Below are 26,421 nucleotides of genomic sequence, written 5' to 3' on the forward strand. Positions count from 1 at the left end.
GTTTGCAAGAAAACAACTATCTGCACCAACAGTTCGACGACGTTTGCAGCAGCATGGACTATCAGCTCGGAGACCATGGCTGCGGTTACCCTCGACGCTGCATCACAGACAGGAGCGCCTGCGATGGTATACTCAACGACGAACCTGGGTGCACGAATGGAAAAACGTCATTTTTTCGGATGAATCCAGGTTCTGTTTACAGCATCATGATGGTGGCATCCGTGTTTGGCGACGTCTCGGTGAACGCACATTGGAAGCGTGTATTCGACATCGCCATACTGGCGTATCACCAGGCTTGTTGGTATGTGGTGCCATTGGTTACACGTCTCGGTCACCTCTTGTTCGCATTGACGGCACTTTGAACAGTGGACTTTACATTTCAGATGTGTTACGATCCGTGGCTCTACCCTTCATTCGATCCCTGCGAAACCCTACTTTTCAGCAGGATAATGCACGACCACATGTTGCAGGTCCTGTAGCGGCCTGTCTGCATACAGAAAATGTTCGACTGCTGCCCTGGCCAGCACATTCTCCAGATCTCTCACCAATTGGAAACGTCTGGTCAATGGTGGCCGAGCAACTGGCTCGTCACAATACGCTAGTCACTACTCTTGATGAACTGTGGTATTGTGTTGAAGCTGCATGGGCAACTGTACCTGTACACCCCATCCAAGCTCTGTTTGACTCAATGCCAAGGCGTATCAAGGCCGTTATTACGACCAGTGGTGGTTGTTCTGGGTACTGATTTCTCAGAATCTTGCGTGAAAATGTAATCACATGTCAGATCTAGTATAATATATTTGTGCAATGAATACCCGTTTATCATCTGCATTTCTTCTTGGTGTAGCAATTTTAATGGCCAGCAGTGTAACTTACGCTACTGTTCCGGAGTATTATGCTCTGAGGAATTCTTAATTCCTAACTTTTTTTTTAAATTCATAGTAGTCTTCGTTTGTTTTATTTTAGAGGGTCTATCTCTTGCATAAATACTATTTCTTTATCGTCCAGATTTAGAGAAACTGTATTCCGTGTTGCTGTTGTGTTTCTTCTATAACATCCTGTTGTAGCACTATAACGGCTTAAAAACATAAAAGGCAGGTAAAAGGAATGGGTATTCGAAAACCTTTGTAAATTCTGTGTGATTTGTCACAACTTGAAAGTTACTATATCTGTGGTAAAGATCTTGAAGATAAAAAAGAACTTTTTCCTTTTGAGTTCCTTTAAATTATCTATGTGATTTTGGGAGCACTATATTTTTCCAGCAGCACAAGAAGGCAAAAGACAGCAGCGCATCACGCATAGTGCAAGATGTAATCAGTTAAGTTCTGCGCATAAACTGGTGACGAATAAAGGACGGTGAAGCCTTAGCAAGGACCGACCTACAGTGAACTTTGCGAAGTAGGTCTGGCTCGAAGGCGGAAGGTACTTACCCTACTCCAGCAGGGAACTTGCAGCGGGGCGGAACACGACATGAAGGATAGTTACGCCCGTAATAGCTAAGCAGGAAATTCCGTCCTCCGGTAACACTCCCAAGGACCCGGCTGAAAGCCCTGTACTAGCCTAACAAGCAGTGCTCCACTTCCTGTGCAAGGCGGAAGATAAATTACAGTTTCCAGGTCGAAGCATGCTCTAGAATACTGATACTGCATTAATCTGAACGGATAAACGTCTCCAGGAAATCTTTGCGCAAGAGATAATCACTGCAAGGGCGTGTTATCAAAAGGACTGACGGTAAACGTAAAAAGTGGTTCAAATGGCTCTGAGCACTACGGGACTTAACATCTAAGGTTATCAGTCCCCTAGAACGTAGAACTACTTAAACCTAACTAACCTAAGGACATCACACACATCCATGCCCGAGGCAGGATTCGAACCTGCGACTGTAGCGGTCGCGCGGTAAACGTACCTAACTGCTCAGGCCTGGGTATGTTTATCTTCTTCTGTACTACTAATAAAACTTCAGCAACGTTGTGCTAGTTTGTCTGTCAGAACGCGCTAATTTCCAAAATTACTGGATGAATTTTCCATGGGGTTTTCACAGGTAACACGAGCGTACCTTGGGTCAACTATAGGTTTTATTTTATCAGAATCGGAACACTAAAAAGAAACATACTGCAATCTAAAGCTTTATAAAAAAACGTCTCCTCAGATTAATAGTTTGGATGTTAAATCATCACGTCTTACTTGTTAGTACACCAAAGAACTAATAGATCGTACTGTTAGTTTTTTTTTTAACTCAGTGATAGATGTATTTTCGGCGGTTCACATCAGTGACAGAATTGAGCTCCAAAATCTTATTTTTATGAAAACACACTACCAATACATTTACTTGGCTAAGATATACGGATTTACTAATTTCGCTTTGATTATTAAAAACTTGACTAAATTCCTTTGCTTCTTTCGATAGGGTTTATTTATATTTGACTTCTCTGTTAGGACAAAATTAATTTATTCTGTTTTGTTCGTAATTTGGGTGTTTGCTTTATTACATTCTAATTTCGTTTTGTCTGCGAATAAAAGTATTTAGAAAACAATTGAGTCTTTAGCAATACATTAGAACAGGTTAAAGACTGAAGACTACGTGGCCTCAAGAATCAATTAAAACCACGAGGTGAGACTTGCTGCAGCTTGAGAACATCAGGCTTTAACTCGGTGTTTAGAAATACCTTCCGAAAGCGAGGCGCTACTTAACACTGATCGAGAGCGTCATGCATTAACTCGCTCCCCGGAACCCTTCACTCACAGAGGTTTAAAGTTACTTCTGTCCAACGTAGCATCATAGAAGCGGGAATTCTGACGGAAGTTGCTCAGGCGGGCGAGTTTTTGTACCCCGAATCCCACTTATCCCTGACAGATTACCATTTCCCTTCAACCTCGTGCAATATCCGGTAAGCTTATGTTATGTCATGACCATAAATAAAGACCAAGGCCAGATCGGCTGTAGGTGGCTCTGTCCCGTGTTAGTGGAGAAACAAGCTCTTCGTTCATATCTCCAATCCACTACTTACCTCTTCATCTCAAAGTAGCACTTGCAACATACGTCCTCAACGTGTTCCAGTCTCTGTCTTCCCATGCAGCTTTTACCCACTACTACTCCCACTAGTACCATGAAAATTATTAACAGATGTCCTATCTGTTGTGGGCTGGGGGTATCCACATTGATGCAATTCTCGCTGCCGCTGAAAAAGACTAATACAGGCGTCCTGATAGGACGGATGCGTGGGTTCTAGGGCAGCACACATATACTGAAAGTGACACAGTATAGTGAATAGTAAAATATATTACTCAACTTTGGTAACACTGATTCAGCAATTGTAGAATGCAGGTTTAGCCTATTTGTCCTGCGTTGACACTGTTCCATAAAAACTAAATAATGTTCTCTGGACTAAAGTCGGAAGAAAACTAATTCTTGATGTGCTATTGCCGGCTGGTGTGGCCGAGCGGTTCTAGGCGTTTGAGTCTGGAACCGCTCGACCGCTCCGGTCGCAGGTTCGAATCCTACCTCGGGCATGGATGTGTGTGATGTTCTTAGGTTAGTTAGTTTTAAGTAGTTCTAAGTTCTAGGGGACTGATGACCTCAGAAGTGAAGTCCCATAGTGCTCAGAGCCATTTGAACCATTTTGATTACCCGTCCACTGGTATTTGCTTTAACATCTCAAACTCTTTTTCGTTGAGCTCTGTTTCTATATGAAGCAAATATTTTGTTCCGGAACAGAAAAAAAATTTTATTGCTTGTGTGTGTGTGTGTGTGTGTGTGTGTGTGTGTGTTTTGTTTGTGTGGTCATTTTAATCACTCTCGTCTCATCAGTTTTAGTATGAGTGCTAACAACGTCGACTTCGTGCGCCCGAACGATCGTATCATCGTAATACTCACACTTTGTGTTTTGCTCCGTGTTATTTCTGCTCGTTTTTTTTTCTGCAATGAATGTGAAACTAGTGTACTTGGTTGACGGGAAGCAGCAGCCGGAGCACAAGGGAGCGGTACGCCTGACGGACGGTGTTTGTCGCTTGCGCAGAGTCGCTGCCGACGAGCACGGCGGTGCACTCTGGGGGCGGCCAGGCGACCAGCGGGGGCGGCGTGGGTGGCGACGCCCTGGTGCAGCAGCAGGCGCAGCCGCCGTCCGAGTGGCCCTCCTCGGTGCTGGAGATGCCCGAGCTGGGACAGCCGCACTCCGCCACCATACCGCCCTTCCAGTTCTGGAACTCCGAGTTCCGCAACAAGCAGCCTGCCTTCATACGGTCAGTACCACACACTCAGCTAGCTCGCTGCACTCTGTGTCCATATTTTTTCTTTTTTTTTTTTTTTTTTTTTTTTTTTTTGGAGGAGGTCGTTTTTTTTTATCTCTCTCCCACAACTTCCTCCCCTGTGACAATCGCTTCATCTCAGAGCAGCACATGTGCTCTACGTCCTCGATTATTTGTTGGCTATATTCCAATCTATCCTTCAGAGTTTTATCCTGTACGAGTCCCTCTACTGCCAAAGAGGCCATTTACTGTACTGTCATCGCGTCCCATCATGTAGTCAGTGTTTCCGCCAAATTCTTTTCTTCGCCGTTTCTGCGGAGGACCATCTCATTTTTTAGCCTATCAGTACCCTTAATATCCAGCGTCCTTCTGTTATACCAGAGCTAACGCTTCGATGCTCTCTCCATTTTCTGGTTTTCGTACAGACTATGCTTCAGTTCCATACATTATGTGTTCCACACCTACTTTACCATAAATTTCTTCCTCAGATTAAGGAGTATGTCTGATACAATTAGATTTCTTTCAGAGAGTAATTCCAGTATTGATGTTAAGTTTACCAGTAGTCTTACTTCTGCTAAGCCTCATTACCTTCATCTTTCTTTGGTTTGGCCGCCTGTATCTGCGTTCATTAGACTTCTTTCTTGTCAATAAATCCTGTAACTTTTCTTTACTTCCAGTGAGGGTAGCAATGTCATCACGAACCTTATCATTGCTACCCTTCCACACGGAACTTCAGTCTCGCTCGTGAACCATTCTTTTACTTCATTCATTGCTTTTTATTGACGTAGGGGTTGAACAGTGTGGGAATACGCCCTATTTGGTTGTAGCTCTTCCCCTATGATCTTCCATTATTATTGTTCCCTCTTGGCTTTTGTGCATACTGTACATCAACCGTCATTCCCTGTAGCTGATAGCTATTTTATGAGTATTTATAACATCTTTCACCCCTCTATTCTGTCGAACAGTTTTTTCTAAAGCGACAAATCCTACGAAAGTGTCTTAATTTTTCTTAAGTCTTGCTTCCACTGTCAAGCTCATCGCCAGTCAGTTATGTTAAGAACTAGGGGGCCGAGCGATCAAGATGAACTCAACAAATAGAACTTGCATATTGGCTAAATGTGTTAAAATAAACGCAATGTTTTTAACATAGTATCGGGAATAATTAGTTCATTGTTTACATTAACCAGCACGAATTATGATGATTGTTGGAAGCCTTCTCTACTTACAGTAATGTCTGGAGTAGAATTTATGACCTTATAAAAAGTTCAGCTGAATTTAAAATGTGGACAACACTGTTAAGTTGCACAAAAAACATAAAACTAGTTCCAGTAACATTCCACAAGATTTCGGGATTGCAGCCGGATCTCATCGACTTCTTTCCACGATATTTCGGCTGACAACCTTACAGCCATCTTCAGGCGAGTGTTTGACACTGGAGATTGCTAGTTCCAGTAAAATCGTCAAAAAGTCTCAGTGCAATTGCAATTGATACACTGTAATTTTAAGAAAAAAAATTGCAGTATCAGCGAAATCCTATAGCGTTGCGTGTTGCTTCGCTGTTACAGGCAGTTAAGAAGGTGAAACATTTACCATGATATACTGCGTTCTGAAATGCACGACTACAAACTTAGTAATAAATCAATATCTCAGATATCGAGATGATTTTAGCTCTGAACTGATTGCAATGCCATAAGTCGCACTGTGTATGGAAAAAGTTATTTTAATTATATTGAAAAACAATTTGGAAATATGTGTAAAACAATGTGATAGTTCATCTGAGTGAGCACGGAACTGCGGGAGTTTAGAGGTAGGAAGACTACAAATTTATGTGAAACAAAAATCCGAAATAATGTATTAAATAATGGGCTGCGCCCTACCTCTGAGACAATTTCATTAAAAGAACGAATAGGTTTTGGAGGGGAAGGATCATGCGCTGATGGTATTTTTAGTCTAAAACAGTTGGTAGAGTAAAGGAAAGAATTTAACTTAAGATGTACACATACGATTTGTAGATTATGAATGGAAAAAAAGGCTTCCCAACGCGTCTAATTAACTCAGTGAAAACTCATTACAAAGAGACAAAATTTCAACTTGATTCAATAGCTAACGGGGAGTTAGACAAGAATGGCCCGTGTCCTGTACTTTTCAACATCTGCATAGATGACCTAGTCAGGGCTTGCAAACGAAGTATCACGTACGGTGTAAAGATCAAAAGGGAGAAATGTTTTAATACTCTCCTACACGCAAATGCAGATAATCTTTAGAGAGCCGTTTATCACCTAAGTTTTTTGCTTCTAAATAGAGCATGACGATCTACGATAATAAAACAAAGATTATGGTTTTCAAGGGAAAATCACCCATAAGATCTAAAATTATGATAAATAACGTAATACTGAACACGTAACAACATTCAGTATCGCGGCCGCGACATACGATGAAATTTCGACAGTGAAATTGATAACAAAGTTCTAAAATTTATTGCAATCTGAGGAATTTCTAACGCGCTACACGAAAAAAAACTATGCCCTACAGATCTGAAACCTGGGTTAACGCGCAAAACGATATGAGCAGGATCCATGTGGCGGAAATGAGATTTCTTCGTAGTCTTGAAATGTTATCAGAGAAGATCGCTTCAGAAGTAAAGACATTAGAAATGAATTGCAGGCTGAGTTAGTGCATAGGAAACAGATCCAAACAGAAGCAGATGGTTGTAACATGCAAATAACGCGCATGAAACTAGACTTCCAAAACAAATTCTTGACTACCAACCTAGCAGGATAAGACAGAGTGGAAGACAACGGAAGAGATGGCTGGACGTTGTTGACCGGAACAGGTGAAATAAACTAATCCATGATGAGACAATAAAACGACGAATAAGAATAATCCAAAAGAAACTACATGTCTGCTACCCACAACATTATCGTCATTTTGGCAGAACGAGGATCTCGTTAATCGCCCTCTCCCCCTGCCTGTTGCAGCTCAGCTATACGAAGTAAGACTTGAACCCTGCCTTGACAATGGCAGATAAAGACTAAAATGGAGCCTGTGCGTGCGGTTTTCTTAATTACCTCTACAGTCCAAAATTATACGAGAAACTCTGCAGAGCAACAGGCACGCCAAATATAGAACCGCACCTTTCCTCGCGTGCTACCTGATTCTTCACGACAAAGATAGCCATTAACGTGAAGCTGTATAAATACCTCGTAAGCGTGACTGCGTGTTATTTCGCTATGATGCCATTCCTGCTGCTGCGAATTTCTGTCTTATACCGCTGCACTTTGGTCTCTTAACCATAAAGTCCTGCTGTTTCTAACTATATACTGCGAAGCAACTTTACGTGTTTGTCCTCACCTCAGATAAATCGTTACATTAGTTATTTATGAATTTCGCTGCTACAAAGTACGCAACAATAACTATAAACTAATCTCTCCAACAAGCATTATTATTCCCGATGAGAACTATTTCCGATTCGATGTTATTTTTAGGATGATGGTTCAGATGGCTCTGAGCACTATGGGACTTAACATCTTAGATCATCAGTCCCCTAGAACTTAGAACTACTTAAACCCAACTAACCTAAGGACATTACACACATCCATGCCCGAGGCAGGATTCGAACCTGCGACCGTAGCAGTCCTGCGGTTCCAGACTGCAGCGCCTATAACCGCACGGCCACCGCGGCCGGCTTATTTTTAGGAACAATCTGGAAGAAGGGTAATTAAAATAGCATTTAATATATCGTGAGAACCGAGGTTAACGGCAGCTCAATGAAATGTCAGAATATTTTTTCTTTGACCACATTCTCAGTCATAGAATCAAAGGCAGTTTTAAACCCTAAGTTTATTTCTGCCAACTGCTACAATGGCGTCACAAGTACAATATTTTTGTTACAGCATTCTCACCATTCTCTTTTGGAGAGACGAACATGTTACACACTACCAAACAATTGCATGGAGCTTAAATTCTTGTTGTGTTGCTCTTTCTGATCAGTTTTCGTTTGTCAGTGATGTGGAATATGCCGTTCTTTTTTAACTCCCCTCACCCCTGGCCACAGTATATTCAATTATATTTTGTTATATTGTGAACTTGAACCAAAAATTTCTCTTCTAATTACAATTTCACTGGATCACTCTATGAAATGTGTTTTTATCTTCAGTTTGTTGGTACAGTTTAGAAATAACGATAATTACTCGGGCTAACAAGTGATTTAGTTGTTCCAGATTTGTGTACACGATCCATAAATTGAGGCTGTTGAACTTTTTCGCTGCAAATAGAGCTGTTTATTTTTTGCCAACGTATTGTTCTCTCATCGTCTCCATGCGCTATCGTTCTGCACCATATCCCGTAACATTCCAGATTAAATAGAGAATACACCGCCGCCCCCCCCCCCCCCTCCCCCTACGACCCAATTCTTACTTTTCAGTTACATACTAAATGATAAGGATTGCATACAGCCTAACGTTTTTACACAGTACAGTTATCAACCAAATTTGAACCACTCTTTTTTAAGCAGGTTGTAGATATTCGCTCGATCCTCCCATTAACCGAATAGTGCTATTTGGGCAACTACAGCCCTGCATGTTTCAGCAGGGAAAGAATATATGCACTATCAAGCCGAGGTGTAATAGTAAATGTGATGTGGCTATAATCGTTCATATCCAACTAATTTTCTAATAAGAAATGATTTAATATTTACGGTAACTACAACTCTGTATTTCTGACTGTCAGGTAGTTTGGGTCAATTATTAGTTACAAGATTAATAAAAAAATTTCTCACACGCGTATTATAGCGTCACGTAAATTTCTTGCGTTTTCAGGAAAAAATTACACTACCTGAAATCAGCCGAACTTCTGGCCTAATATGGTGGTCAAAGAAATTGTTTCACATTACTAAAAAGAAGGGAACTACACAAATTGCCTGCGGGCATCCACCGTCGATAGTTTGAAGGGTTCTGCATTGTTAGGTCGCAGGTGTGATATCTGGAACATGCCCCTCCATGATTCCCATCCACAAAATTGCAAAACCGATCGATTACAGACAGCGCGTGCATCTACATGATGCCTATTTTCTCTCTGCAAATTGTATATAGCGTAACTGAAACATACAAGCATCATCACGGCGCTTGATATCATGTTTAAACTGCTTGATTCGGAGACCTGCCAGAGTCTTGCGATTGAAGGTCACAGAGGCATTTACCACCCGCTAAGTTTCTTACAAATTTTTCTCATCAGACCGAATTTCGAAAAATTGTCTGAAGCTGTTCTCTCGCACGTCGTCGTTCAGTACCTTCGTGTCGCGAAGTATTTCAGGCGAGCATCGGCGTAACAACCCACACGCAAGCCCTAGTAAGAGCGCAAAATTATCTCACTCGTGGGCTTAATTAGGCCACTGCCTCGTTGACCTTTAACAACCATGGCATTATGACACGACTATTTTGTATCCCTCGGAAATAACTCGTGGTGGGAAGGTTGCAGCGGAACATCCCTTCGATGCAAGGAGAGCCGGAGGTTTAGCTCACTTGAGTAAGAATGGGCCAAGGAAGTTGGAGTAGATGCTGTTAGAAAAATTATTCCAGAATTCTAGGACGTGATTAAAAACAAACACAAAAACACACACACACACACACACACACACACAACTAACTCTGAATAAGCTAGCAAGTATTCGAGATCAACTCCTCTGGTATTTGAAATCAGCTCCTCCGTAACGCATCGCTAGATGATTTTATGGGACTGCTATAAGTAGAGGAAATGTCATTCGGAATCACTGTCCATCACATCGCTTGCATCTGCAGTTGCGTCCTAGCCTGCACAAGTCGAGCAGATCGTCGACTTTGTTCTGTATACACATAGGAAATATACATACACTAGGCTTTCACACACTGGCGCATTTTCTTCCAGAATTCAATTAAAAACTGTTCACATTCCCTTGTTTTGAACGAGGTTTCCGTGAGGTTTCCCTTGGTTATAACGCAAATGCCGGAACTGAATACCGAGCGAGGTGGCGCAGTGGTTAGACACTGGACTCGCATTCGGGAGGACGACGGTTCAATCCCGGGTCCGGCCATCCTGATTTAGGTTTTCCGTGATTTCCCTAAATCACTCCAGGCAAATGCCGGGATGGTTCCTCTGAAAGGGCACGGCCGACTTCCTTCCCCATCCTTCCCTAATCCGATGAGACCGATGACCACGCTGTCTGGTCTCCTTCCCCAGAACAACCAACCAACCGGAACTGAATATAAAATGTCATGTGACTAGGGCCTCCCGTCGAGTAGACCGTTCGCCAGGTGCAAGTCTTTCGATTTGACGCCATTTCGGCGACGTGCGCGTCGATGGGGATGAGATGATGATGATTAGGACAACACAACACCCAGTTCCTGAGCGGAGAAAATCTCCGACCCAGCCGGGAATTGAACTAGGACCTTTTTTTTATCTCATTTTGTTCGTTTCCGCTCGTTGCATCTGCTCGGTGCGGTAGTCGCAAGACACCCGTTTTAGTTCGTCATTGATCCATTAACTCAGTTTTTTTTTTTTATTACAGAGGGCAGCTAACCCTCTGACCGAACACGCTGAGTTACCGCACCGGCGACCCTTTGGATTGACAGTCTCTCGCGCTGACCACTCAGCTACCGGGAGCGGACGCCGGAACTGGATACCTCCTCCGAAATACACTGCTGTGCAAAACTTACGGGAACTTTCACCTGATGTGTCAGTGCTATGTAACATAGCTCGATGAATTTGGACCACACATAGAAACAACTGCTACAGTATGTACAGAAGGTAACTGGGAGAAATGCGCATTGAGACGAACAGAAATGACACTTTCATTAAAACGTAATAATGAAACTAAAGTCACCGTTATTTATAATGGACCTCTTGACATTAATAATAGTGAGACATGGTTCTGAGAAGAATGTGAGGGCAACACGGACAGCAATGCAACGTACCCCCACGCTGGCGAGCTCTTGTGAAAGGGCGTTTCATTCCCCCACCAGCGGTTGACAACTGCTGGATGGCTGTTGGCGCATGTTGAGCTGCTGCAATACGTCTGCCTAACACATCATACTTGTGCTCCATGGGATTTAAGCCGGGGGAGCGGGCAGGCCAGTCCATTCCCGAACATCCTCTCGTTGCAAGAGCTGCAGCATCTGGGCCGTTAAATGCGCATTGTTACCCATAAAAATGAAAAAGACACACATGGGGAAGTAGTACAACGTCACTATGACGTTGACCGGTGAGTGTACAGAGTTCAGAGATTTGGAGTCCAATACCCTCCCCCCTCGCCCACCCCATGCAACATTATGCCTCCCTACACCGTAAAATCTGAACCACCAAAACGATCGTGTTCGCGAGAGTTCCTAGGTACATTAACTGTTACTACCTTCCGCCATGTGAAGGTACGTCCCGCATCGCTATAGTTGATTTCTTTTATCTTGGCGGCTCGCGCATGCCCCTCCCAGACGCGGGAGATTGCTGCGTTGCCAGTTGCACACGACGCACGCGCCAAGAGAAGCAGCGCCGTAGTACAGCATAGTTCGCAAACTTACGTGTAGGGAGGAGCGCGCAGTACATGAAGTAAAGCCACCACGGCCGCATTAACCCTTTCGCTGCTACAAAGACGTGCTCCCTGGATTCCGCGCTGTGCGCGATTTTGTCACTGCGCTGCTCGCCTGTGCAGACACATGGTGTTCCGACTGCTTTGACACTCGTTATCATTCAATTCCACAAAAACTATTTGGCCCAAAAATTAGATTTTTACACATCTTCTTGACTGATACCTTCCCCCCATAAATGACTTAATTTTGTTTCGATGTTCAACGCAGTAATTATGCAGCATTAAATATAGTTAACCATTGCACGAACTTTTGAAGAGTTTGCAGAGGTAAAAGCTCATAGAGTATACTTTCCGTATGGTCGATTTTAGTTGCCACAATGTTGAGAATGAAATGTGGACAAAATACCTAAATTTCATATAAAATTTACTGTATAACAATATCTCATTTAATTTAAGTACCACGTAGGTGTCGTATGTAATATTGAGAAATATTCCATCTTTCGCGACTGTAACAAAAGTTTTATTTACACCGGGCACGTTTGGCTTTATTTTGAAGCACTTCAATCAATCAAAAGGCAGTACACAAAATACATTAAACAAAACTGTGGACTTACAAAAACATTAGAACTTGAATATACCGTCTATCAGTGAAGCCCTCTGAGCTATGTCAAATATAATTTTTGTGTGTGGCACACACAAACAACATTTATTTGCTAAAACACTGATCAGCCAGCACAAACGTTGAATATTGTGTTACTGCAGCACAAAACTACGAAAGGTGACTTGGCAATGGAAGAGACAAAATACTGTCCACTGGAGATGCTTCAAAAGAGAGATACGCGTCTGGTCTAAATAAGTCGCTTGTTGCAGTTGCAGAAGAGGAATATATTTCAATACCATTGGTAAAACTGCGACTGTGGAACAAAAACAAGAAAGAGAACATGAGTACCATTGTGTATGTGCCATACCTTTCATTGATTGAAGTGCTTTAAAATAAAGCCAAACGCGCCCGGTGTAAATAAAACTTTTACTACAGTCGCGAAAGACGGAATATTTCTCAATATTACATACGACACCTATGTGGTACTTAAATTAAATGAGATGTTGTTATACAGTAAATTTTATATGAAATTTAGGTATCTTGTCCACATTTCATTCTCAACACTGTGGCAACTAAAATCGACCATACGGAAAGTATACGCTATGGACTTTTACCTCTGCAAACTCTTCAAAATTTCGTGCAATGGTTTACTACATTTAATGCTGCATAATTACTGCGTTGAACATCGACACAAAATTAAGTCATTTATGGGGAAAAGGTATCAGTCAAGAAGACGTGTAAAAATCAAATTTTTGGGCCAAATAGTTTTTGTGAAATCGAATGATAAGTGTGTCAAAGCAGTGGGAACACCATGTGTCTGCACAGGCGAGAAGTGCAGTGATGACAAAATCGCGCACAGCGCGGAATGTGGGGAGCACGTGTCTGTAGCAGCGAAAGGGTTAATGAAGAGACAATGCACTAGAAATTTCGAAAAATTGCATTCAAACGAATAAAATTCGTTAAGTATGGCACTTCAATATTGTTTTTAAATAAAGAAAATATTATGCACCGCACAAGAATTGAACTCGTAACCTTGCACATAGAAGCCCAACACCTTCATTGTTACGCTAACGCAGCTCGTCCATGATCCATCCTCCTTGAGAAGTATAACAAGTGACGCAAAATACTGACAAACACCGTTTGTATGACTATGAATATTCACGCTTCGTCGAAGTACAATAGGAAATAAACAATTACCGCTGTTCTTTATTGCGAAAAAGCAGTTCGTGAGATTGATACAAACATCTTTCCTTGCTATCGCCTGAATTAGGAGTCTTATTGCTTGTTTTGTTTAATTAATTAACAGAATATGAAGCAGTTGGTATAAAGAATGCTTTCACCAAACTTTCTATAAAAGAAAGTCTGCTATCAAGACATTGCTTTTGTTCTATTATTTTATTTATGACTGAACGTTTCTAAAACTGAAGACACTCGTCCATGCTCTGCACTGCAGTTGAGATCTGGCAACGTCGTTCTCTGTTCATTGGCTGACTGTGTTTTGTGACGTCAGATGCGCAGAACGAGCCTAAACTCGGCCGCCAACATAAATGACGCGCACTTTAGTCAGATGGAATCGGCTCTCATCTGAGAATAGCAGGTGACCCCAGTTCTCGTTGGTCCAGTCCCTACGTTCTTGGCTCCATCGCAAGCGGCGCTGCCGTAGCGCAGGTGTCAACGGAACACGATGTACTGGTTGTGGGGCAGGGAGACCATCCCCAAACAGTCCTCGTGGCACTGTGGAGAGTGGGACCGTGTGACTTGAAGTCGTCTTAAATGTGGTTGCAATTGCACCCGCTGTTTTACGTGGGGCCCTTCTTGCCTGTTGCTCAATATAGTGCTGCTATAGTTGACCATGGTCGACCATCTTCTCTCCTTCGGGCAGTAGTGTCTGTGGTTCGGAACGCACCCTACGCACGTCAGAGAGAGCCGTGAACAGTAACAATCTCCTGGGCTACACTCGTCACACTTCGGTCTTGTTCCAGTTTCCCAATGATTCTTCCCCATGTGAAGTCATCCAAATGTTGCCTCCGGGCGATTTTCTCATGATGACAACCATCACACTGTACCGTAACTGTTCGCTGATTGACATACACGATTTTTCGCGATCCTTCAGCTGCCTCGTGTTGCGAGAACATCTCCATTCGGCGCTTTAGTCAGGCTGACCTCTCATCATGCAAAGTCCAGCTTTCTGTGCATGACTGGCACGCCTCTGGCAGCATGCTCCCGCACTTTCATTCATTTCCGCAGAGTAGTTAATAAGTTACGTTACTTCATCTACCTCGTCCTTGCGCTTTGCAGAGGTGTGTCATCAATTGGAACGTCCCACTACCAACTCCCCAGGTATTAAACTGTTAAGTCTCGAACTCGAACTTCCGTCTCTTTTTTCGGACAGAAAAAAAAGTGTTTGTGTGTCTGTAATATACTGTCGAGAAAGAAAGAAAGAGAGAGAGAGTGAGAGTGAGAGAGAGAGAGAGTGAGAGAGAGAACGGGAGAACGGGAGATGAGTATTGGAGGCACCAACAAAGGAGGATCATAAACCCGCGCCCTTTCGTGGCCGTTGTCATTTACGGAAAATCTTCTGACTTGTTAGGTCGCGTCGTACTTCTCTTCAAAGTTTCGCCACAAAGTCATCCACGATATACAGTTAATTAGTTACCCTGTTATTCTCCCGAGGCGACTGAATTCATCGATGTTTAAATGAAATGGTTCACTAGATGTTTGTTCATGACAGTAAAAGGCACCAGGGAAAATATAAGGCATGCCTGTGATAACAATGGGAAAGAAATAAAGTATGAGCAGCTTCACATGGTGTGAAAAATGGCATATTTGTAGGCAACTTAGAATAGGGTTAAGAGACTACAGTGAAACAACTCAGTTTGTCAGCTGCAACACATATTTTCTCCTTCTATTACTTTTTATTGTCCTGTAATGGCAAATGTGGTGAAATAGTCATGATCAGAAACATATGTAGACAGGCCAATAAATCCCAATCGCCTTTCTTTTCCTTTTTATGTCATGCAGACAACTAGACAATTTTATTAGCAACTCAAAACATTGAAATAATTTTCTTGGTAAGTTGCAGTAGGCAAAGTAAGGTATTTGTCTGCTGCGATCATCATCATTTCCTTTGGGCCTTTGTTCCAGTTCAATGTGGTGTCGGCCTTGTTGCTATGGGGTTGGCGATGTTAGTGTCAGAGGGTGGCCAGATGCCCTTCCTGTCACCACCCCATACCCCCCCTCCCCCCGCCCTTCAGGACGGAATTACTGTACCCCAGCTGTCTGCACCTAGTGTAAGCCATGAAATAGTGCGAACGTTTTCAAATGTCTGCGAGTCGTGTAACTGATGTGGAACGTGGGGACCAGCCTGGTATTCACCTTGTGGGATGTGGAAAACCGCCTAAAAACCACTTCCAGGCTGGCCAGCATACCGGCCCTCGTCGTTAATCCGCCGGGCGGATTCGGTCCGCGGCCGGCGCGCTTACTCGAGTCCAGGAAGTAGCGCTTTGGCGCCCACGGCTACCGTGGCGGGTCTATTTGTCTACTGCGATTCTGCAGCTAATTTTTAATGGGATGATGAAGTTTTTAAGGCATTCGAAATGAAACGATCGTATGGTATTATTGGTCGGGAAAATCTCTGACCCGGCTGGAAATCGAATCTGGAACACCGTGATCAAGAAACAGCGATTCAACCATTACAGCATGAGCTGCAAACTATGGCAGTCGAAAGCCCTTTGGGTGCAGAATTATGGCGGCCTTACTAGTTGCATACTGACAAGCACGCTTGCAAAAGCCTGCCTGCGATAGCATGCACAAATTCCTCGCGCCTCTATACGCCTCAGACGTGCTTGTACAAGGATCAGTTTGTTTACCAGAAAATGTCAAGCTCAGACGACGGTGCGCTGGATTTTGTAACATTTTTGGTTATCTAGAGTAATCAGTGGTTAAAGAAACGAAGATGTTCACATCATGTTAACTATTCGTGGTAGACACTCTAGGAAACTGTCTCGTGATATTGCTGTTTTTCTTCTCTTTTTCCCCGTACTATATTCTTTGACTTGTCTAAGGTTACGATATAACCTTTGTACAGCATGTAAATTAACAAGAAAAACTTAAATCTCTGAGGAATGCTTGCAAGCGTCCCCATTATCGGTACACATGCTCGAGCATGCACACGCTTGCACAAGCATGGATAATCGAAATTCGGTCAAAAATCAAGCTGCTTGTACAGTCTTGATGCTTAAGAAAATTTATGTAAACATGCTTCCCAAGCACATTTGAGCATGCATGTTTGTGAAGCACGCAGGTACCTGTGTAGCCACATTCAGGTGAACCAGACACTGGTTAAAATCCTTTGTGAAACGTTTCGCAAAATAAAATATACGAATTCCGAAAGCCGACACTCGCAACGCTGTACACCTTCACCTGCTTCGACACATAAACATCTCCATAACTTGGCAGAACCTGCGCTGTGAAGGCAGCCTTTTTATTTGTACTTAGATCATTTCACGAATTTGGATAGAACAGAATCTCAAGGAACACTTCGGAAATCTGTGCCACACAGTAAAAAATCCTGACATTTCAATTACGGACGCCTCACCCACGTTGTGCTTAGCAGTGGAAGCTGGGAACCTAAAATACTGTGACATGTGGCGAGGAAGAATGTTCACACTGGCGTATTTGAATGGGTTAAATATCAAAGCATGCATAAAAACATACAGAAATGTGTTCAAACATGATAAACACACCAAACCTGAACTCAAAATAAGTGGAAAAAAAGTCAAGCGAGTTCATGAAACAGCATTAAATTAGGTAAATTATCATTAACCATAATTCAAACAAATAGCTCTCAGAATTTTGGAGTATCTTCATTGTCTATTTCATTGAGTTGGAAGAGTACATCAACAAACAATTTTACGCGAGCTTTGAAAACAATATACATCAATTAACCTCTGTCGTCATTACTGAGATGCAAATTTATAATAATTCACAGTGTACCATAGCAGAACAGAACATATAAATAAAACGGTTGTGCTAATTTGCGATCATGAAATGTGGCTTAATAAAACGTAATTACGCCAGATGAATTTTTCAAGCGTTGGAAAATATGCGTAATTTTATGTCAATACTGTATTATTTCCAGTGCTTGAAAACACTGAAGGATAATGCTCATATTATTATCTTCGTTTCAGAACTGCTAGCGGTAAATTTTCTCCCGGTGCGAGGCCACTGACAGCTCAGGTCCTGTACAGAGTGAACACTTCTACGGAGTGCGACAGTCACAGATGGCGTCTTGCATCTTCTGCTTGTGACGTTGGGATAGGGAGCGTATTATCTTCATTTCAAAACTGCTAGCGGTAAATTTTCTCCCGGTGCGAGGCCACTGACAGCTCAGGTCCTGTACAGAGTGAACACTTCTACTGAGCACGACAGTCACAGATGGCGTCTTGCATCTTCTGCTTGTGACGTTGGGATAGGGAGCGTATTATCTTCATTTCAAAACTGCTAGCGGTAAATTTTCTCCCGGTGCGAGGCCACTGACAGCTCAGGTCCTGTACAGAGTGAACACTTCTACTGAGCGCGACAGTCACAGATGGTGTCTTGCATCTTCTGCTTGTGACGTTGGGATAGGGAGCGTATTATCTTCATTTCAAAACTGCTAGCGGTAAATTTTCTCCCGGTGGGAGGCCACTGACAGCTCAGGTCCTGTACAGAGTGAACACTTCTACTGAGCGCGACAGTCACAGATGGCGTCTTGAATCTTCTGCTTGTGACGTTGGGATAGGGAGCGTATTATCTTCATTTCAAAACTGCTAGCGGTAAATTTTCTCCCGGTGTGAGGCCACTGACAGCTCAGGTCCTGTACAGAGTGAACACTTCTACTGAGCGCGACAGTCACAGATGGCGTCTTGCATCTTCTGCTTGTGACGTTGGGATAGGGAGCGTATTATCTTCATTTCAAAACTGCTAGCGGTAAATTTTCTCCCGGTGTGAGGCCACTGACAGCTCAGGTCCTGTACAGAGTGAACACTTCTACTGAGCGCGACAGTCACAGATGGCGTCTTGCATCTTCTGCTTGTGACGTTGGGATAGGGAGCGTATTATCTTCATTTCAAAACTGCTAGCGGTAAATTTTCTCCCGGTGTGAGGCCACTGACAGCTCAGGTCCTGTACAGAGTGAACACTTCTACTGAGCGCGACAGTCACAGATGGCGTCTTGCATCTTCTGCTTGTGACGTTGGGATAGGGAGCGTATTATCTTCATTTCAAAACTGCTAGCGGTAAATTTTCTCCCGGTGCGAGGCCACTGACAGCTCAGGTCCTGTACAGAGTGAACACTTCTACGGAGCGCGACAGTCACAGATGGCGTCTTGCATCTTCTGCTTGTGACGTTGGGATAGGGAGCGTATTATCTTCATTTCAAAACTGCTAGCGGTAAATTTTCTCCCGGTGCGAGGCCACTGACAGCTCAGGTCCTGTACAGAGTGAACACTTCTACGGAGCGCGACAGTCACAGATGGCGTCTTGCATCTTCTGCTTGTGACGTTGGGATAGGGAGCGTATTATCTTCATTTCAAAACTGCTAGCGGTAAATTTTCTCCCGGTGCGAGGCCACTGACAGCTCAGGTCCTGTACAGAGTGAACACTTCTACTGAGCGCGACAGTCACAGATGGCGTCTTGCATCTTCTGCTTGTGACGTTGGGATAGGGAGCGTTCTTGTTCCTTATTGTCTTTACTTTACGTGGCACGTTTTCCAAATATTGCAGAAATTATTTTGTGTTTCCCGTGACGACACGGTTTCTCAACGTGGAATAGCACAAAGTAATGTCACAAAACTCATGGAGCTCCACATCAACGTACCGTGTTATGACGGCTTTAGCCTGACAGTCGGCCGCGAGCGTTAGCAGACTAGTAGCTGAACCACCGGAGCTTGAGACAAGTCCTTCCTCCCTCTCGAAGTGTTGGCTGCTACTGAGAAAGTATAAATGACACAGGGTCATAGGGACCGTCTCTTGTGCCGTGGGAGTCGTACTCGAAGGCGCCTCATGGACAAGGTTTACTCTCTTCACTCATTTCAGAATTAGAAAAGAAGACAACGAGCGACGTACGGCACCAAATAAAGCTCAGTACCCAGAGTATTAGGCAATGGCCACCGCGTAGACCGAATGAAAATAATCGGTTTAATCCGTTGTTGAAAAAAAAAACACTCACTTGTTTGTAGTTTCACGTATCAGTTGAATTATTCACTCATTCTCCTTAGTGAAATCAGTCTATGATCTTTCGAGTGAAACCAGTCTGTGGAAGCAACCGAATAAACACAGTCGATATAGTCCGCCGCATTCAGTACTTAGCGGAAACATTACATCGTTTTGCCATTATTAAATCACTGTTGTTGACTGCACTCTGTTATCGCCTGTAGCCACTGTTACTGCCGTTCCAATATTTGCTTTTCATCGAGTGTCAGTAAATAGGCTTTTAATTCAGGTTTTCATGCGTGTTTACGAGTAAGGCGTTTTCTTAAAAGCGAACTTTGTGTTTGGTCAAAGTGACGAAAAGCTCAGTGGCGTGGGAATGGATGGAATCATGTTACTGATAAAAAGTAATCCTCGACATAAACTCAATGCAATCTACATTATCTGCGCGGATTCTTCATATTGAGAAACTCTATTAATTAAAGGAATGCAGAGGGAATTAACGAATGATGAAAAAATGTCTCGCAGAAATCTACTTCCGACTAGTGACAATACATGTTTAAAAAGCAAGTGACCTAGTCATCAAACCAAAAAATTTACCTTTCATGCTTTCTGTTCACGTCACCTTACCGAAACAGAATTGTAGGTGATGGCTGCAGAAAAAGTGGGAAGAGCAAGACAGATCTTCAAGAAGTTTAAATAAAAAAGGAACGGTCCATTTATTTAAAAATAAACTTGGACTTGGGTCAGTCGGTTGTCTCTCTTTAAGTATGACCATTCAAATCCATCAAGTCAATGAAAGCATTCATGTACCTGACATAGGCGCAGAGGCTGGTTTCATTCGGTAGTTTCATTTAACTGAAAAAAAAAACGACTGAACGAAAAAACCACCGACTGGCCAACCAGTCGATTGCCCCGCATTAGCTACCTGAGGTCGGCAATGTCGTAAATGAGGTGGTACAGGACCGATCTCTGCTGGTATCTAACACAACCACACTTCAAAATACTGTCCTAAAAATACCAGGTTTAAGTATCCACACTACAGCATATGGATGAACGGCGTCTCGCTGCTCTTTGTAAAATCTGGCGGCATAACCATGACATATGCTGCAGAGGATATGCTGTGCCACTCCTTAAAATGAGGGTGCTAAGACTGGAAGTTCAGAGATGGTAGTTCCATTACCAGTCTTACTTCCTGTGGGTTCGTCACCCACAGATGGACACCTCGTCCTTCCATTACGGCCAACGGCAAACAGAGTCAAACATTTTGGGTCTTCGCTCCCCTCGGATCTACATCCACAAACGTTCACAGATTTGAAGATGGTGGTTGTTCGAGAAGTGTAGTTGAAAGGCTGCGTCGCCGACCAGTGTCCCGCTGTGCACAGAAACCGCCCGTTTCCCGCAGGTTCAACTTCACGCTGCCCTGGGGCGCCAACTTCGCGGTGTACGGGCGCCGGAATGTGGCACCCAGCGTGACGCAGTACGACTTCGTCGAGTTCGTCAAGGGCGGCCGCGTGGACCACCGGCTTCGGCGCTCGCCGCCCGACGACGCCGACCTGCGGGAGCTGTACCGGCCGCCGAGGCACGCCGCCGTCAGCTTCACCAGGGGCGTCGCGACGCCGGGCGCCGGCGTCGTCGCCGAGCTGGTGGGCCACGTCGTGCCCGCGCCTGCCTTCATCGTCAACCGCAACCACCTGGAGCGCAGCCCCGATCAGGTACCTCGTATATCGTCACTCATCTGCGTCTTCGAAGGGTAGTCATGAAGTTCTACTTATCAAGTGCTTAATTTTTTGTTTGTTGGCAGGTACAATATCTATAAAATCTATACACATTGAAATCCCTGCGTGACAATACTGTAGTACACCGCTAGAGGAACAAAAGCAAAATGGTACTGACCTTTCATAAACTGGCGTATTGTGTGGCAATTCGTTTTCTGCATCTGAAGTGGGACAACGCTGTAACAATCCACTCCGAGTCGGAGGAAAAAATTTGTGGGAAGATCAATGGGACCAAACTGCTAAGGTCATCGGTCCATAAGCTTACCCACTACTTAATCTAACTTACGCTACGGACAATACGCACACACACACACACACACACACACACACATGCCCGTGACACACCCATGCCCGTGGGAAGACTCTCACGCGGCGAGTTGGAACAAGTGCACGGCAGCAGTGCACCATCATATCGCGCAGTTGCAGGTGGTGTAGACGAGTCGGGACCAGTCGTACAGTCCATGACTGTAGCGCCCGAGACCGCTCGGCTAACCCCGCGCGGCAGAAAAAGAATGACGTGTGAATTTCCTCCTCCAGTCATTATACATGATTCAAATTACACATTTTCCTATTAAATTAGGGATTATTGGGTAGTTCATCTGCTACCGCGTTTCACGTCCAGTTTGAGCAGTAAATAATTAGAAAGTACCGGCCTTTGGGAAACATGTTTAGACCTTCCTCTAATTATGACGACAATTCAAGTTCGTCTGTTTCGAAGAAGAATTTAAAAAATACACGGCTTTCAATAACGACTAGTGTTGGAAGATAACGACTTTAGAGCAAAGTGTGTGATTTGCCCCGCCATGTTTTCGATAAAATTTGAAGGAAGAAGACACAAAAACACATTCTTGCACAACAGCAGTTTTATAAAAGTAAAACAGTTACAACTTTCTTAGTGAACAAGCATACGTCTGAAGAAGATGCCGTGATACATGCTTTAGTTGCATCTGTTAAATAAAGTGTAAAACACGGCTTTAGTTACAAATCATTGGATTGTCAAATGAAACTGCACCATTCTTTGTTCCCACGCCGTAACATTGCGTCTGAAGTTACGTGTGGAAGAACTAAAGCAATGGCTATCTCGGAAAACGTTCTTGGCCCATACTGTCAAGATGTAGCCATAGACGAGCTACATAAACCTTTTTTATTTTTGTGTGTTCTCAGATGCCTCAAGCCGAGAAAATACAAAAAAAATATCTTTATGGAGTTCAGAACTTTTATTCTAATCGCAGGCTACGTCAGAGATTACTAGATTTTTACGAAGATTCCGAAGAAACAGAGAAAGAAATTTTGCATGAAATAAAGAACGTAACACTGGTAATGCCTTTCGTCTGAATCAAGTAAGTGCATATAGCTTAGCCGATGTTCGAGTGAAATATGGCAAGAACAGTTTGGCGTTTGCCTCACGTGTGTTTGTCTTAATGGAAAACGAAAATCCATCCATTTTTTGTGAGCTAATTGCAAGTGCCGTGTCATAAATAATACTGTAAAATGTGGTCTTAAAACATTTCATTATGATGTAGAGGCCATTAGTTATCAAAATCTACCTTGAATTTAGTTTCTCTGCTTCAAATGTTTAGTCACTGAGAGAATTTTCAGAGTTTGTGGAGATAGAAATTTAGGAAATATTACGGCACGTTCGTACAAGATGGGGAAATATTACGACCAGCTCGCACAAAATGGCTCTCGCTACTTCCTGTAGTTGACAATATTGCATACTGCTGGCCTCCCATCAAATTGTATTTCATTTCAAAGGGCGAGGGAGACTGTTCAAGATTGATTTGGCAATTTGTGACATTAAGCGGGAAGCACGATATTGAAGAAACTGAACATTCACTTCCTGAATGCTATCTACATTTTATGCAGTGTATTTAGCCTACTTCTGTTGAGCTGGAACTTAGGAGCAAGCTAGAGAGCAGGGAACAAGACAAATTCTTAGGAAAGAAAGTTCATGAACCCTGAAAGAAATACCAAAATCGCAGAGGTTAAATTTTGAAAATGATGCACGATCTTTCTCGTCACATTGCATTGATTGTGTGTCCACAAAATTATAACTTTCCTGAGAACAGTGTTCAATCTGCTTTCAAGTATTTCGCGTAAAGAACAAGAAGATTTTCATCTGCAGTGGCAGTATATTTTAAAGGTTACCAATAAACTGAATTTTACTCTGGATGAAAGTTGGTTATACAATGAATTCTACGATTTCCGGAATGCGTATGATGGAATCGATAAAAGTAAAGCAGAAGGCCAGGTTTGGTTGGATTTCTTTAAGCAGCATACCACAACTGACATTTCCAATCCCCAATTGCTTGGGCTCATATATATATTTTCAGTTCTTACCAGTAACTCATTTGCTGAAAAAAACTTCAGCATGATGGAGAACCAGTAGTCAGAAGAAAGAAATCGAATGTCCATGTACTTAGTGAAATGAGAACTTCTAATAAAAATGAACTTTTCTGAAGGTTGTGGTGAATTCTAGTATTTTCTGAAAGACATGAGGGATAGTGAAGGACTACTGAAAACAGCAAAGAGGAACAGAAAATACACGTTCAAAAGACAAAACAATGATCATGTTACTGTTGGACATTTTCTTCAAGATCCTCTATTTTTATCTCAACCTTGTACTGAACTAATTATATTTCGTGTAAATATTAAGTCAAAAATTCATTTCGTATTTTATGGCAATAGGTTCATTGAAAATACGAATGAAGAGGAAAAGACTTACTTTTTATTTTTGTGTTATCACAATATTAAAACTAAATTCTGATATGTTTAGAAATCACAGGTGCAACAAATTGGTTATATTACTTATGATATTTGTAGTAAACTATTAGCATTTTATTCATTCCGTGTGATCGAGACGTCGTCTATCCCAGGGTTTTTTGAAGCTGAATGGTCAGTGCATGTGCTAGGTTCTGCTAAAGCTCACACCAATCCGAAAAGCCCGCCGAATCGAGGCAATAGCGGAATTGTCGCAGCAGGATCAAGGTCATCCCAAACGACTTCTTTATCCGCCTAATTACCGTGGACGAGTGGTGGATGACAGACAAAGGAGCAAAGTAAGCAGTGGAAACAAGTGGACTCACCTCCGATAAAGTCGAAATATTGGAGGAAAGTGCCTTAAATTGGACTCCACCTCTAAAGTGAACCACCTTGTCTCTTGGCTCTGCGTTTTCCTGGACTCTAGTGGTACCAAATGTAAATAGTGGTTCAGTCTCCCACCGCTCTGTAACTGTGAGGGGGGAGGGGGGGGGGGAGTGGGGGAGGGGGGCCACAGGTCTCTGGCCTCACTTGTTACTTATTATTTCACCATTACATGTTTTGACAATGGGGAAAGTTTCATACTATGCTATATTTTTCGTTATTTCTCCTAGATATTGACAGATACACCTTTTAAACTATATGTGTTCTTGAATGGTAAGGTTTAAGGTTAATGTTTGCGTTCAACCGTTTCTTTTAAATGTTTGGTTAAAAATTTATTCAGGTAACAAAATGTAGAGTCTATTCGCGTAAAAGTACCCCCATCAGTTGCTCAAACCTGACCCATTACTTTATTAGAACATACTCTTATAAATAAATGATGGTGTAAAGCAGCTAGCCACAAATTAGCTTTAGGCTCCTTTATTCATAAAGTACAGTTACCGGCTTCTAATTTATACAATTGATCATCAGACGCCTTTCATGCTTTCGTCAAAATACATGGTGCACTGGTTTCCTGCTGAATTTCCCTAGAATACAAAATAATTCACATTTGCAGACCTGTAATAAATTAGCGTTTATTTTAGGACAACTCACCAGTAAACAAAAGCATCATATATTTTGACAAAAGTATGGGAGTCGTCTGATGATGAACTGTATAAATCCGAAATCGGTAAAGTAACTTAAAACCCGTTTGTGCCTGGTTGCTACACACCATCAACAGTTTATTTAATATAATAGTCACGGTTTTCAGCCTCGTCTTTACTTGACAAAATTGCACATACTCCTCTTCTCCTGGAATTCTCTTGCAGATTCCAAGAGGATCATGGGGAAAATTCAACAGGGAAAGTGGAGTTCGTCTAAACTGACTAAAGTTATTGTTGCAGTTGAGAAAAACACATGTTGGCAGAAGGCCAATAAACAGTTTACAGATCCAAAAACAGTACTTGCGAGATTGTCCAGCATGAAGTATAGTACACCTAAGGGAGCAGCAAACTTACAATTTTGGGTAGAGAAGCTGAAGAAGGAATTTTTTAGTATTGCCTTGCTATGATAGCTTCTTTTTTTGACTTGTGAAGAGTGGCCCTACAACTGGCAGGGAGTAATAACACTGAACACCCTTCAAAAGACAATCTGTTGGGAAAGAATGGGTTAGTCCTTTCCTTAAAAGTCACAAAATCAAACAACCAGAAAGAAAGCCTATGAGAACATTCTACAGCAGGGCACTTCGGTTCAGTAGTGAGAGAAATTCTATATCTCTCTGGAAGATGCTGTACTGTGCCTAATTTGAAACTAGATTATGTTTCCTCGGCTTTAAATCCGTTTCCTAATTTTATTTAGTGTTATATTTAATATTTTTACAAGGAGTCGGACTTTGGCAACTATTTTTCCAACTCGCTACATGTAAGGTTTTGGAAAACACTGTAATTTTTTTCATGGTAACTTCTCATTACATTTATTGAGAGTAAAATGTTAACGGTGAAAATTACAAAGTAAATATTACATGCTTTTAAACCATAATATTGTACTATCTTCCGTTTTTTTAAAATCATAAACTAATTTATGGCCTGGTTTTGGGCACTTCGTTATAACAGTCATCGGGCGAGGCGAAGCTGAAAGTTTTTGGGACAGATACGGTGCGGCGCTAACAGATTAAGCTCTTAAGGGACAAACCATGACAGGAGCATACTACAGTAATCTCCCCATGAAGTTACGGAAGGGCATCAAGGCGAAGCGTCGAGGGAAGCCGTTCAAAGAGTTGTTTGTGATCCACGATAGCACTCCCCCCTCCCCCACCGCAGCTTGCTTTGCAGAGAATACAGTCACACATACTGCTTATTTTCCCTATCAAA

General features: G+C 42.7%; 1 protein-coding gene across 1 annotated transcript in view; it reads left to right on the forward strand.

Moving 5' to 3' along the window:
- Positions 1-26,421, forward strand: part of LOC124606110 (teneurin-a) — a 360,362-nt gene that overhangs the window by 131,502 nt on the left and 202,439 nt on the right. The window contains exons 3-4 of the mRNA XM_047138074.1: positions 4,017-4,239; positions 20,998-21,307. Of these exons, the coding sequence (XP_046994030.1) occupies positions 4,017-4,239; positions 20,998-21,307 (533 nt within the window). The remainder of the gene's footprint in view (positions 1-4,016; positions 4,240-20,997; positions 21,308-26,421) is intronic.

The sequence above is a fragment of the Schistocerca americana genome, chromosome 3 (genome assembly GCF_021461395.2).
Source record: "Schistocerca americana isolate TAMUIC-IGC-003095 chromosome 3, iqSchAmer2.1, whole genome shotgun sequence".
Taxonomy (NCBI): Eukaryota; Metazoa; Arthropoda; class Insecta; order Orthoptera; family Acrididae; genus Schistocerca; species Schistocerca americana.